General features: G+C 38.1%; 1 protein-coding gene across 5 annotated transcripts in view; it reads right to left on the bottom strand.

The window, feature by feature from the left end:
• Positions 1-12,977, bottom strand: part of LOC147313991 (chloride channel protein 2-like) — a 190,858-nt gene that overhangs the window by 62,792 nt on the left and 115,089 nt on the right. For all 5 annotated transcript variants that reach the window (XM_086260743.1, XM_086260747.1, XM_086260744.1 and 2 more), the window contains 2 exons: positions 11,982-12,066; positions 10,294-10,449 (listed from right to left, as the gene is read on the bottom strand). In XM_086260743.1, coding sequence (XP_086116869.1) covers positions 10,294-10,449; positions 11,982-12,066 — 241 coding nt within the window. The remainder of the gene's footprint in view (positions 1-10,293; positions 10,450-11,981; positions 12,067-12,977) is intronic.

Here is a 12,977-nt window from a genome sequence, read left to right as displayed (position 1 = left end):
AATAAATTATTTTTCAAGAATAATTAAATAGATTCAACATCTTTCTTCAACAGAATTGCAGAATTCACAGATGGTACTTTCCCAAAGGAAAAAGTATTATAGCTTACTAGGGAATATTAGACTTAACAGTTACTATATACAGTAATGACTTCTATATATTTTACATCAGATTAAAACTTTGGGTGTAAGAGTCAGATAATTATTTATTAAAAGCTAGACATTTTAAATGAGAATAAGAAAGAAAAGTATGTCTTTGTGCCCCCTTTTCCCTGTTAATGCCCTATCGGGCCCCCTGGCTAAACTTTGCTAGATCCGCCCCTGCACAGTTACCAGCCGTCAGCTACGTAGAAAAAGATCCTGGTTTAGAAAGTAATATTAAATAAATTCTAACAACAGCTTATCAAGCTTAAACGTGCTGCTGTTGTTCAGCTGCTGGTTTCCTCTTTCTGGTGAGAAGTGGGCCAAAAACAAAGAAGAGAGACGGACTCACGACAGAAAAGCCGATCAGCTGATCATTAAGCAGTTTCATGATTGAAGTAGCAGCAAGAAGAGGCAGTCGCTCCATATATCGGTTGTTAAGCTTAACGCGGGAATGCTTTACAAACATTCAGAGATGAACTTACACACTTGCTTTACTTCTCTCTGGGAAAACTTTCTCGGAGATGAAATGCTGGTGAGGCTACAAATACACACAGCCGCTCTATCACGTGATGCATACTGCTGCAACGTGCTACGGCTATGAGCCGAGTTACGCCGTGTAGCAAGTTTTGTGAGGTGCTTTTTTGATATTTAATGGATCGGATTACATTTTTTATTTCTCGCCGATATCCGATCCAGTAATTTGGGTCAGTATCGGACCGATACCGATACGTAATATCGGATCGGTCCATCTCTACTAAAAAGTAAGAGTCTGGAATTAGAAAATGTAAAGTTTGGTGGATATTTGGCATTTTAAAAAGTTCAGCAGAAAATCTTGTTTGTTTTTATTAAACAAACAACAATAAGAAAGTGAATGCAGACAATTGTTACAAAAATCAAATCTAAAATTTTAAACAATTTCTTGCTTTCTAAATTCCACTTCAAATTAGACTGATTAAGTGTCAGAAACAGTTCAATCTTGATGACTGATAACTAAAATTATTCAACCCAAGACGTTTTTTGTGATAACACCATAATTAAGGTTTCAGCACAAAACCAGTTGGGTTAATTTGTAATAAAGTAATCATGGTCATAGAGTATGACCATAAGCAATCCTTGACATTTAGAATTTATTTTGGTAACAAAACGAATATTTGTTATTTATGTCTATAATCAGTAAAGTTTATTTTGTTGACCCATCCATCCACCCCAGCCTCCACTCAATAAGCACTTTGTCATTCTGTTTTGAGGATGCTCCACCTTTCTTCTTACAATTATAACTAAACAACTCAAGTCAACCCCATGGGAGCCTTTCTGCGTGGAGTTTGCATTTCCCATTTCCCTGGGTTTCCTATGGGTACTCTATCTTCCAGCCTGAGTCCAAAGACACATGTGTTAAACTAACTAGTGGTTCCAAGTTGAACATGAATATGAGACAGATAAAATGTTTAGAATGAAGCACGAAGTTTTCAGTGAGCAGTAAGAAAGAAAAAAAGTGCTGTGTCAACATTTACATATATTAATCTGTGTCTGTGTTTTGTTTTTCACCTTAATGTCAACATTAATTAATTTGGTGTGCTTTCTTATGTTCATCTTGTTAGACTTATTTTCTGAACCATAAAGGATAAAGATGTTCACATTTAAATTTAGCTATTTTACAATTAGGGCATTTTAGCACTTATGATTAAAAATGAATATTTTTGTGCATGTAATACTTTTTGGAGACACCCAGTCAAAAAAGATACAAATATTGTGAAAAATAAGATGTAATTTGCAAATAGACTTTCAGCAGTTCTGTTGAGAGTGTGTAGCTGACAGTGTAATCTAAACCAGCAGCCTGTTTACTCATAGTAACATGGTCAAAAACACTTGAGCACGGGTGACTGTGGCAGGATGCTGCAGGCACTTTATTCTCCAGCCTTATAGGACGGAAACCTCAATTATAGCAACTGAACTGATGTCTGCAGAGTAATAGCTGCCACTCCTTCAGGTGGCTTGGAGCTAGTTGTTGCACTTGGGGGCATAAACTAATAGACACGGACAGGATACTCCTGGCTGTAAATATGGCTCCATGGGAATTAATGCTACATTATCGTGTCCACATTTGTAATACCATATTGTATAAATATTTGCAAGCAAATAAAATATATTTTTATATAGAAATCATACTTTCAAGTTGCAACTATTTCCTAGTAGTACACCAATGCTGTACTAGAAATACAGATTGTAGGAAAAAATGAGTTTGTATTTTCTGCCTTCATAATTACATCAGCTTTCATGAGAACCCAGACACCACTGGGAGAAATAGCCCCAAACCATGACAGTGTCTCATTGGTTTTACAGATGACTGTAGACACTGTTGTACCTTTCTCCTCCTTCTTTTTAAAAATGGCACTGAGACCATTTCTGATGAGGTTTTCGTTAAAAAAACACAACAAAAAAAACCCAAAAACAAAATACAGATGCATCTCTCAGGGCCTGTGTCAGCTCTTTGCTAGTTGTTGTTTACTAGTAGTTTGCACTTTCCTTAAATCTTTTTAAACTAATACTTACTATACATGACATTTCTCTGTAGTTTCCTTTGAATACCTTTGTCTATCGTCTGGTTAAGGTTGATTCTACACCATCACTACCACAACAAATGCTAATGGTGATGATATGCAATGCCATCTTCATCAATAAAAACTTCCTGATGCTCAGGTTCATTCATTATTATCAATTATACTGCATTTCTCATAAAAACAGGGGGGGCAGCAAGTTCCTCTAACTGTGACTCAGCTACATTCAACATCCTGCTGGACCTAAGACAGTTTGTACATAATTAATGGTATATAACTAATTAGAGAATTAATCAGCATGGTCTGATAAGTCAAGTCTGACTGTGTGTGTGTGTGTGTGTGTGTGTGTGTGTGTGTGTGTGTGTGTGTGTGTGTGTGTGTGTGTGTGTGTGTATTTAGTTTAGCTATAACCCTACCCTGCTCTAACACTTACTGCCAGGTTCTGAGGTTTTTGAGCCAAAGTGTGCAGAGAATAAAGCAAATGGATAGTTTTCAATTTGACGTAGTACGACCATATAATTGAGAGATTGTTTTAGAGGAGACACATTAGCATTTCCGAACATATCCCTCTACCCTTTATTTGCTCTATTACTATTTATGTCCTCTTATCTATTGCTCTATCCAATTCTTTGCTGAAGCAATGACTCGCTTCCCCCTGAAGGAGTCATTAATGTTTCATCTAATCTAATCTAACGTAATCTAGTAGATGTACATCTCGCAGAGGTAGTTTACGACCATGAAGATTTATGAGGATCTCTGACCTCAAACTGAAAGGGGACTTTGATAAGCAGTGGAAGGCAGCAAACTTAAGACCTGAAAATCAAGCTGGGACTGTTTGGGTTATTGGTTTAAACCGCTGCAAATTCAAGTGGAACAAGTGATCAAGGAAACCACTTGCATGAAATCTTTCCTTATTAAAATCCAATTAGAAAATTCTTAATGAACCTTGTGAATTTTGACAGTAGCTTTAATGAGTCTTAAAAGTTCTAAAGCTGCTTCGGGGCTATACTATTTTAGGAGAAAGCATCATTTGTTAATATACGCAACTGAGATTTAATCAGTGTATAATATTAGCTTTGTGCTTGCTCAACAAAAATCTGAACAGCTGCCTTTAAAAAAAAAAAAATCATGCGCCTTAGTTATCACGCCACTGATGTAATAGGCTTTATGTGAAAATGAATGATTAACTGAATCAGCAGTAAAGTGTAAAAAGTAGGCCAGAACGTCAAGTATAGACATCTACCCCCCAAAGGTTGTCTTTTCAGGACGTACTTATGTTTTGCCTTTCACTGTAACAGAGCCAATACTTTGACATTTCATGACAAACATAACTACAAGTATGACTTAAATGCAATGTGGTCAAATCACACTGATGCTGACACACTGCTGCTACAGAAGATGTTGAATAAAAATGCTCTGTCAAACCTTTTAAAGCAATTTTAGATTAATTAAATGTATTTTAGGCATTTTGAGTCTGTAAAACAGTGTTCATGGTGACAAACAGATTTTACATGATGCTGCATGCTTGGACCATGAAAAAAAAATTCTAAATGCACAAAAACTGGCCAAAGACAGAACTTTTCTTTTATTTCTTATATATGGGTTTGTGTGGCTCTTGCAAGAGCTCATTGTTGGCATGATGCCTACTTACTAAAGACACTGTTGAGGCCTTTTGGTGTTGCTGGCCAGTGCATTCATTCTTTCTTAACAATTTACCAGATTGATGATTTGGCTACTGCCAAAGTTTTTGCTCTCTCTCTCTCTGACTGGGTTATTTAGTTTTTTTTGTAGCCAAGTGACAGCCTCCCTCAACTGTGTTGACATTTCTTAGGGGGATGATATTTAAAATTACAGTGGCAATCTATAAATTGAACTACTGAAATCAACTTCAAATAGAAGTCAGTTAGATAGATGTCTGCTTCATCTTTGATGAAATATCAAATGAACGGTTCTCACCCGGTTGTGAAACTACCTGTCAGTAAACTGTCCAATAACTTTTGAGCCTCTGAAAATAAGAGATTTTGTATAAAAATGGCCAAAATTCCTAAAAGGTTCATGGAAATTTCAACTAAACCTATAAGTCAGCATTTCAATTACATATTGCATAAGGCTACTTCAAAATATATTGTATAGTGTATGTGTAATAAACAAATGCATGTATTTGTATATGACACATATGGTTATTTTGGTCATATTGCAGCAGACATACTAGATAGTCTCTTGTATATCTGTATTTCACTGATAAGTAAATAGTATACTAGTAATAGCTATTACCATCTGGAACCTCTACTGACAATGCTTTGCCAAAATTAAAATCTGATTTTTCTTTTTTTCCAGAAGGCTTTCATTAAAATTAAGCTCTCTCTGAAGCTAGAGAAGAGTAATAACATACTCTCTACCAGATCCCACATGAAAAAACCCTCTAAATTTTCCTTTCAGTCAAATAAGGGGCTCAAATAAAAGCCTTCCCATCTTGCACCTGCATATCTTGTTAGATGATCAAGTTGCTATTACAACTCATGCTGAGGAGCTGCATAAGAAGCTTTAAATAATTAGGTTTCTTGCTGCCAACACGATTAAGTCCCTGCATGCTGTCATAGCTCTCTTAGAATTAGATTTTTTTTTCCTTTTTACCAAATTATTTTTTAAACTAATACCATGCTAATCATCATCACTTTTAAAACTTGGATTTTCAAGAACCCTTGGATACCCCATTTATGAATTAAAGAACCTCAGTAGTTCTAGAATATTTTGCGCCAATGGCGCACTAAAGAGGAAGCTAAAATTAAAACATAATATATTGCTTTGCTATAAGCTTCATTAGCACTACCTTGTTGCACTTTCAATCTGTCATGGTGTCTCTGGTTCAGACTGTATGCCAGGTTTGTCCCACTTTTCTCAGAAGAGTTGTTGGGTTTCCAAGCACCACTTTGGCCTGTGTCCCCAGTAAGATTAGTCAGCTGCGCCACACATGTGATGCACTTGGGTAGAAGGCTGTTTACATCCTTGGCCTGAAATGAGTAGCTTCCACAATGCTTTTCTTCGTTTTTCTTCAGTTGGCGGGGTTTTTTCTGGTTTTTATTTGTTTGCCAGTTAGTTGTGGTTTGCTCCACACAAAAATGATCAGTTTTCCTTCCTCACAAGTTTTTTCCACTTTCCTTGCCATCAATCACACTTTTAGGTGTCACACTGGGAAATGAACTTTTCTAATGTGCCACATAAGAAACTGTTGTAGAGGGCCGCACCAATAAGCTTTTAAAGAACTGAGTTCAGCTTCTTGTTCAGTCCCAGTTTCTTATGTGCCCCCATGGGAGAACTCATTTCCCACCTTTGTTCTGGGTAACTTGAAACTGAAAGGTGTGTCTGTAACTTACATAGTAATTTGAAAAAGTTACACATTGCAGTTACATATTGTGATAATACCTTATACTCAATACAAAATCCACTGATCCGCCTTAAAGGTGGAACAGACTACATCAGGTCACACCTTCAGTTTTTTTGTCCTTGAGTAAATAATTGCTAGTTTTGTTCTCTTTTTGATCAGGTAATGACAGTAAAGTACAGCCAATCCAAGCTTTGGTCCCAGTTGGTTCCCCCTGATTAAATTAAGTTATATATCTATTCATAAGAGCACAAGACTCACAATTCTTGCACCTTGTGTTGAGACCGATTTTGATTGATGTTTCTTTGACTAAATGATGGAAAACAATGAAATCAGGAGAACAGGAGCAGGCAGACAGAGTGAAGGATAGTCAAGTCAAGGGTATCAGTTATGACGCACTATCCAGGACATTTATACTCTAATTTGTCAGTCATCTGGGAGCCCTCTGTACTTGCATGTGTGTGTCACATTCAGAGGACAGTCTGTCGCCCAGGGGCCTCATGGGACCCTCGGGGGCCCTTCTTCTATTCCCACTCCAATTACAGTCCCGCCAGCTCTCTGTCACTGATGCACACACACCAACAGATAACAAAGGACTCGCACAGGCTGGAGGACACATACCTATATTAATAAACTCATCTCTTCCTGAGAGCTGTTGATGTGCATAATTGCACACCACTAAAAATAGCATTTAACTACAAAGCATGCCAAATGAGTGTGCAAATGTATGTGTGTGTGTGTGTGTGTGTGTGTGTGTGTGTGTGTGTGAGTGTGAGTGAGAGAGAGAGAGAGAGAGAGAGACTTGAATGTTATCAGCACTGCACCTCACAACAACAGCAATTCAGCCTTTTCTTGAGGAACTTTCTTTAACTTCCTGTCTTGTCTTGTACTGATTTGCATGATTCAAATACACATACAGCAGCTTCACCGGCTGACCAGCTGCTGGAACTGCCTGACACTAAACATTTTATCTGCACCTTGGCTTTCAGAAGTTCAGCTGCTGAATTCGGTCTTCCTGAAGTTTCGACATGAAAAGACGCAACGAGACAAGATGGCTGCCAAGTTGAATAAAAGAACCATTCATTACAGAGCAGGAGAGGGAGAGGGAGCAATCTCTCCTTTGAAAGTCACCAGGCTGAATCCAGGAAAACCAAAGGCTGTAATTAGACAGAGCCATTACAGCCTCACTTTGAATGTTGTGTGTGCGCGTGTTGTATTATGTTCTGGTGTGGATGTATGGACTGTAATTGTGTGTAAAAGGGAGACCAAGTGTGTGCATCCATACAGACAGATGTTAAACTGTCCAATGAGATTTTGCAGGGGTGTGATTTAGTTAGAAAAGTTTGGTGTGTGTATGTGTGCGTGCGTGTTATGCCTATCCTATATGTGACCTACAGGAAATGCTGCATATTTGGTAACCCTATACATGCCCAGCACACCTACACATGAGGTGGACGTCACGCTGAGAGCAATGATGCTGAAAGACTTTTGATAAAGGACAGCAGTAGGACAGAATCACACGCACGCACGCACGCACGCACGCACGCACGCACGCACGCACACGCACACACAAATAAGAAAACAAGTTAGTGGCTTTATGCAAGAGACAAGCGAATCAAACTCACTCTATAAACTGATTCAAAGTTGGGATTTGACTGTGCTTTGTTCACCATGACCAGAAAAACAGCTGCGAGAGACATTCGCTATTATGCTGTTGAGAACCAATGATAGTGAGTCAGTTCCTGGCACTGCTGTGACATGGTGCGCATCATCAATCTCTTTGCTTACATAACTTTGACACCGGAGCTTAGGTAAGTGTTGGATTCCTGTTTCACCGAGTGTCTTTAACCAAATTTTGTAGGACAATGCGCTTGGCTGTAATTCTGCTTTCACAACTTTGCCATTTTATGAAGGGCAGTTTGTGTTTTCTTCAGCCTTTTAAAAAAGAAAAAAATATTCCTAATACCAAAAATAAACATTTCTGGGTAACTTTCACAATATCTCAGGTTAACTGAACAATAATTAATATTGTCAATGTTTAATCGACAATGCTGAAAAACTAAAACAGACTGGTGACTTGCCCAGGGGGTGCTCCACTTTTTGCCCTATGATAGCCAAGTTAGCCTCCAGACCTCCCAAGGCAAAAGAATGTAGCCCGTTATCAATATATAAATAAAAAAACATATATTAAAAATACATGATATTTTTATGTTTAGAGAAGTAAACAAACAATTTAAAGTTCATTATTCTAATATGTAACATGAGCTGGATTTAAGATTTTGTGGATAATGGTTATTATAATAATGTTCACACAGCTGTCAAACTGCAAAGTCTATAAATAGACAGCTTCTTATATTGCACTGATATTTTAGGATGTTTAATTGCATATCAGTTTCATTTACACAGAGAAGCAGGAGTTGTTAAATGACACTGAAATGGTCATCGATATAAAATTAGACTTCACTAATGTGAGGCTAATGTCCAGTGTTATTATCTAAAGTTTGTTAATGCTTTGTTAATTATCTACCTCCACCTGAGCCAGGTACCAGGTAAAGTCACATGACTCCTCACTACTTCCCTGATGTTCAGGGTGTTTTTTGTTTCTGTTGTTTAGGAAGGCAACTTTGTTTCTTTTTTAATATTGTGTGTTATGTGGTATTTTGACTCCCCAGTGGATTGCACAGCTGTGTAGCTTTGCTGTAAATAGACTCATGTCATGTACAGTAACAGCTATCCAGATTTAAAAAGCTACATTTAAAAAAAGTCCCCCCAAATCCCCCCTCGCAGGCACCCTCTCATATACTCCCCTACACATTACTCAACTCCACTCTACTTGGCACCCACTCCTACTTCTGTGTGAAGTCTGCTTGCTGTATGAAGCCCACAACACACTCAGTGTTTTTGTATTGGAAAAGGACATTTCATTTCAGCTGAGCAGTGCAGCCCAATAAGTAAAGGTTACATAAAAAGCCAGACAAGCGGCCCTGTGTTCTTAAACAGGCAGGATGGTGGAGCACAGAACGACCAAACTCATTTCTGTTTTTTCTTGTTACTGAGCACTAGAAAAAAAACAGGAGAATGGGCGGTAAAGGAGATAAATGAATACATACTAACAGTTCAGCTTCTTGAGTCCATAGAGGCCAGGACTGCAGAGCCTTCATTCCACCACGCTCGGCCCTCACTCAAACTTAGGAGTTGAGCCAAGTCCAAGAACTGGTACTTTGTCTACATATGTCATCTCAGTAAAACCTTTTTTTTTTTTTTAAATATACATTTTTCTAGAGATGGATGTTGCATTTTTTCCACACCTCTCTGCTGCAACATGAGTCACTTAAAATTGAATCTATGGGACAATCCAGAACAGTGGATGTGCTAGAACAACGGCAAACCCAGACATCGGTTCCATCCTGACTCAAAGAGCTGGACCAGGGATCGTCAAAATGGTCTGAGCTGTAGGTTCAGTTAAATATCATTCTGTGTTTTCTACATGTATCAACAGAAGGGCACCAGTTGCAAGTGGAATAATTAACAAATCATGGAGGACGCCAATAAGGCCCATTTCCTGAACTCACCAGGAAAGTGTTTACTGAAGCTGAGGGTCAATTTCTTACATCTATAGCATGAGAAGTTCTATTTATAGCCACAGTTTAGCTTTACTTTTTGGAATCTCTCCATCTTTATGTCTTCTACATAAAGTCAGAAGACATAATGATGTGACTTTATTCTTGTAGCCGACTGCTGAATCCTCTTCAATCAGTCCTTTCGCTCACTGATACAGCATCAAAGTGACACAAAACTTTTAATGGCCTCCTGGGAAAACAACTATAACACACTGAGGGGGAAGACAGACAACATTTTTTTAATTTAACATGGTCCCCCTTTGCTCTTCACCAGTGAGAAGAAGAGATGTGATCTGTTCTATTTGGCCTATTAGCTCAGCTCTAGTGTTAAATAAAAAGGTGAACACTCCTTGGATTTATAATGCAGTACATCCTGTCATGCACCGTGTATGGGATTTACTCACTGTGTCAGCATACATGCTTCAATTCAGAGAGAAACTAAATAGTCCAGCAAAGGAAGGAAAGCAACCAGAAAGAGCCAACAGAGTCTAACAACTGTGATAAATTTAGTTTTCACATTAAAAAATTGCAAACAATGAAAACATTTTGCATTAAAAACTCCAGAGTCTTTTTTATAATTTTTTGCTCTTCCTACCTTCATTACGATGAAGAGGACCAGCGTGACAAAGACGTTGACTTGCGGGTGCCTCCAGGCTTGTGCATTTCCAATGTAGTCGAACTCCTCGGCGATGCCCTGTTTGGCCCAGGTTCGGTTGTCCAGTAGTGTCACCAAAGCCTCTTTCTGAGTCAGCTGCAAACCAATCAACATGCTTCATTCAGATTAAAATTCATTTAAAAACTTAAAAGGGGGAAAAAAAGAAAAACAGGCCAAGTTGGAGGATGGTCACAGACACTCACAGATACAATGCACATAAACAATCACTAGGTCAGTAAAAAACCCATGATTTCTCTGAGTTGCACTATCACTTTTTTTTTGTTCTTTGCATTTTGCATAAATCTAAATAAATTGAATAATTCATTATCTAAAAAAGACAGTGTGGAACAACAAAAGTGATAATGAAAGAAAACTTTGGTCACATGCGCCTAGAATTTTGTGCTAAAATCAAAATCATTACCCATTTCTCATCTTAATACCTCTTTTTAAGTGGTATTAAAAAGAAACAGCTGGAGGAAAGTTGTGCAATTAATGAGGTTACTTGGCAACATGTCAGGTAAAAAAAAGGTCAGCAACATGACTGGGTATAAAAAGAGCATCTCAGACAGGCAGCGTTTCTCTGAAGTGAAGATGGGCAGAGGTTCAGCAGTCAGCAAAAGGATGCTGATGCATCCTTGGGTGAGATAGTGAAGTGTGAAGGTGCTTAGCTATAGATAATAGCACCTTATGAATATGTGGGTCTCTGGGCGAATAAGACTTGCACTTAAAAGTGAAAAAGTCCATTTATAGTTTCATAAAGTATTGATCAGTGGTACATAAAATCAAAAGATTTAGAGAATCTGGAGAACTCTCCATTTTGCAAAGTATTCCAACTTTTTCAGTATTGCAGGCATTGAGTATAAGAGCACAAAGTGAGCTGCAGCTTTTTAAAACTGACGGTGCACACTGGTGGGGATAACGCTGCCCACATCCACAAAGCTCACCAATGAAGAGGTTGTGAGTAAGACTAAGATACACAATTTTGAGTGTGCACTCCAAAGAGGAGTGGGCCAGTGTGGGCAGATTTAGAGCCATACAGGCCTGACTCACGGTCTCATTAGCGGCCAAGACCAAGCGACAGCGCATGTGTGTGTACTGTCGGTGTGTGTGCAACATCCTCTGATGCAGAGGCTATTCCCTTTCTAATACTGATAATTAAGACAGATGAAGTGAGTGATATTGGAGAGAAGCCACAAGCACACACTTGCGAGTCATCGCAGGAGCAAAAAGACAGTATGCTCATCCAATCCTCCAGGGTACACAGGTGACACACAAACACATCTGAACCTGCGCTGCACACATTAAAAAACAACTACACCCTGACATGAATGGTAATAAAGTTGTTATTTATTGATCTAAGTTGGCTCACAAACACAGTGAGACATGAAAATCATGGTTAGATGGATACATCTGAATGCACTCAGGGCCTGCACAGTGACACTTACTGCACATAAATTACGACACAAAAAATGCAGTGGACACATAACATAAATTTTAAATATAATACAATATCATACCATAATGGTCCATAATGCCCCAGGCTTTCTTTTACATCCACTGTAATAGTTGCAGGGTGTTGAGTATATGTAATAAAAATAATATATGTTGAATGAAATTGGGGAACGTACTTTTCCAGCCATAAACTGTCCAAAGCCAGGAGGAAATGTGAGGGTAGAAAGGACTAAAGTGACCAGTGCTGGATACAGCAGACGTCTAAAAGTGGAAGAAAGACAAGGAGAGAAACAGTAAAAGAGATTTAAAAAGCAGGCACAATCGATGTGTGACACTTAAATAGGCTTGGTGATAAAGCTGTGCTTTCTTTGATTACATAAAGTCTGCACATTTGTGAGTACATGACGACGTTCCTGTTAGCACCGCTTCAGACAACTCAATTAACGCTATTTATCCCAATATTTGTACAAATGTCCAACAATGTTTAACCTTTCGTTTTACAGGATCCTGTCGGGGGAGCAGATTTTATTGCGGCTACTGAGCAGGTCTGTGCTCAGCTTTCAGTGTCATGTGAAAGAGAAAATCTTCTAGGTCTTTTGTAGGATTTTGTTACCCCTTTTAATCAAATCGTGTATCATCTTCGATACATGAGTTTTTGAGACTTTTATATAGTGAGATTTTTTTAACCTGATTTTTGTTTCTAAGAAAAATAGGAGCCACATATGAGGACATTCGTTTAATATTTTGTTAGAACAGTAGCAGTATAATGTCCTCGTAAGTGGATATCAGGCCCTTGTAGTGGAAAATTGAGTATTTTGGTCTAAATAACCCAAAATGTGATGTCCACAAATGTGGACACCAGGTCCTAGGAGGTTAATGGCACAATTTATTAAAATTTAAAATTGTAAAAATTTGGTTCAAATTAAAACGAATATGTGCAAATTAATATTTAATTTCTTTTAAAAAGATTTAAGGTTCAATAAATGCTCCATTTTCTAAAAAAATGAATTTTCTGGCAATGATTTCATGGTTGAGATATTACAGGGTTAAAAAAGAAAAAATCAAGTTACAAATCAAATAAGCTGCTCTCATTTGTCCATAACAAATTTCCCACGTGTGGGACTAATAAAGGTTATCTTATAATGTTCCTTGACACTGATCAAGAACAGGTC

The sequence above is a fragment of the Aulonocara sp. 'chitande type north' Nkhata Bay genome, linkage group LG14, assembly GCF_057382095.1.
Source record: "Aulonocara sp. 'chitande type north' Nkhata Bay isolate Kocher_YH1m ecotype deep benthic linkage group LG14, A_spYH_male_GT1.1, whole genome shotgun sequence".
Taxonomy (NCBI): domain Eukaryota; kingdom Metazoa; phylum Chordata; class Actinopteri; order Cichliformes; family Cichlidae; genus Aulonocara; species Aulonocara sp. 'chitande type north' Nkhata Bay.
The sequence above is the reverse complement of the archived record's forward strand: the minus strand, read 5'-3'. Positions and strand labels throughout refer to the sequence as shown.